Raw genomic sequence first — 1099 nt, forward strand, 5'->3', positions numbered from 1 at the left:
CTGCCATAGCCCTAGGAAGAATCTGCCGAATCGTATTGATGTTGTGGATGCTTGAAAACGAATAGTAGACCAGCTTCCAGCAGAAATTATATCCTCTGTTAGGAGAATGAAGCTCAGTGGCTTCGCTGGGATTATCGTCTCAGTTGATGGGACATCGGTCGGGGCGGCAACGGTATCTCCAGACACTTCCATAGTGCCCACGAAGGCCCACAGAGAGGGATCCTGTGAATAGTGGAGGCATAGGGCAAAGTTGCCGTGCGTAGACGGTGTAATAGTGAAGGACACCGAGTTTGGTGTAGACCTAGTTGACAGTTGTGGGCAGAGGCTAGGGTCGAGATTTCCCTGAGGAAAAAGTGACCTCTCCTTTACTGAGATCGAGACCGGCCGTCGCGTTACCACGAGTATGAGCAACACGTAGTTCAGCGACAAGGGCGGGTACATCAGGAAGGGCGGCGTTGAGGGCCAAGGTCTTGGGGATAATCATCAATGCCTAATGAGGACAGGTTCTAATACCATGATCACTCGTGTGAGAAATCATCACCTCAGCGAAAGCTAGAATGGCCACCTGTTCCCTTCCACGATGGGAGGTAGCGAACTCCTCAAGATGGAGTGATAGAGCAGCCTCAACGCACCCACCACCTCCGACAACCTGAAGAGATACCATTAGTACGGGTATTCATAGAGGCTACCTACACTCCCGGACTCCAACGCTCGGGATGTGGCACAGAGAGCATCATGAACGCTTCGCTCCGCCTCATCCAAGACAAAATCGGAGGCTCCTCTGAGGAGGAGGGTTGAACTCTTGCCCTGATACTGACTGTCGCCGTTATTGGTTATGAAGACAAAGTCGTTGTCTCCAACACGTTCCTCATGGACCTGATCGTAGCTTGCTATCATCGAGTACTGCGCACCAGAGTCGTATTACGAGATCAGCCTTGCCAATAGCAGAATCATCAATACCTTCCTCATCCCATTGCTCAGTAGCTGTGAGTGTAAGGAGGGGCTTAGCTCCAGTGGCCTGAGATAACGATTGATCGAAAGCTCCCACTGGAGTATAGTGTACCTTGGCAATCCTCTTCATTCCTTCTTAGGGACTCTT

General features: G+C 51.0%; 1 protein-coding gene across 1 annotated transcript; it reads right to left on the minus strand.

The window, feature by feature from the left end:
• Positions 1-325: 325 nt before the first annotated feature.
• On the minus strand, positions 326-897 carry Pmar_PMAR028348 (chaperone, putative; the record flags this gene model as incomplete). The annotated part of the gene is made up of 3 exons (XM_002778723.1): positions 326-490; positions 542-649; positions 694-897. 3 exons carry the CDS (start codon positions 895-897, stop codon positions 326-328), a joined length of 477 nt encoding a protein of 158 aa, XP_002778769.1.
• Between the last annotated feature and the right edge of the window lie 202 nt (positions 898-1099).

This window comes from Perkinsus marinus (genome assembly GCF_000006405.1).
Source record: "Perkinsus marinus ATCC 50983 genomic scaffold scf_1104296948300, whole genome shotgun sequence".
NCBI lineage: Eukaryota > Perkinsozoa > Perkinsida > Perkinsidae > Perkinsus > Perkinsus marinus.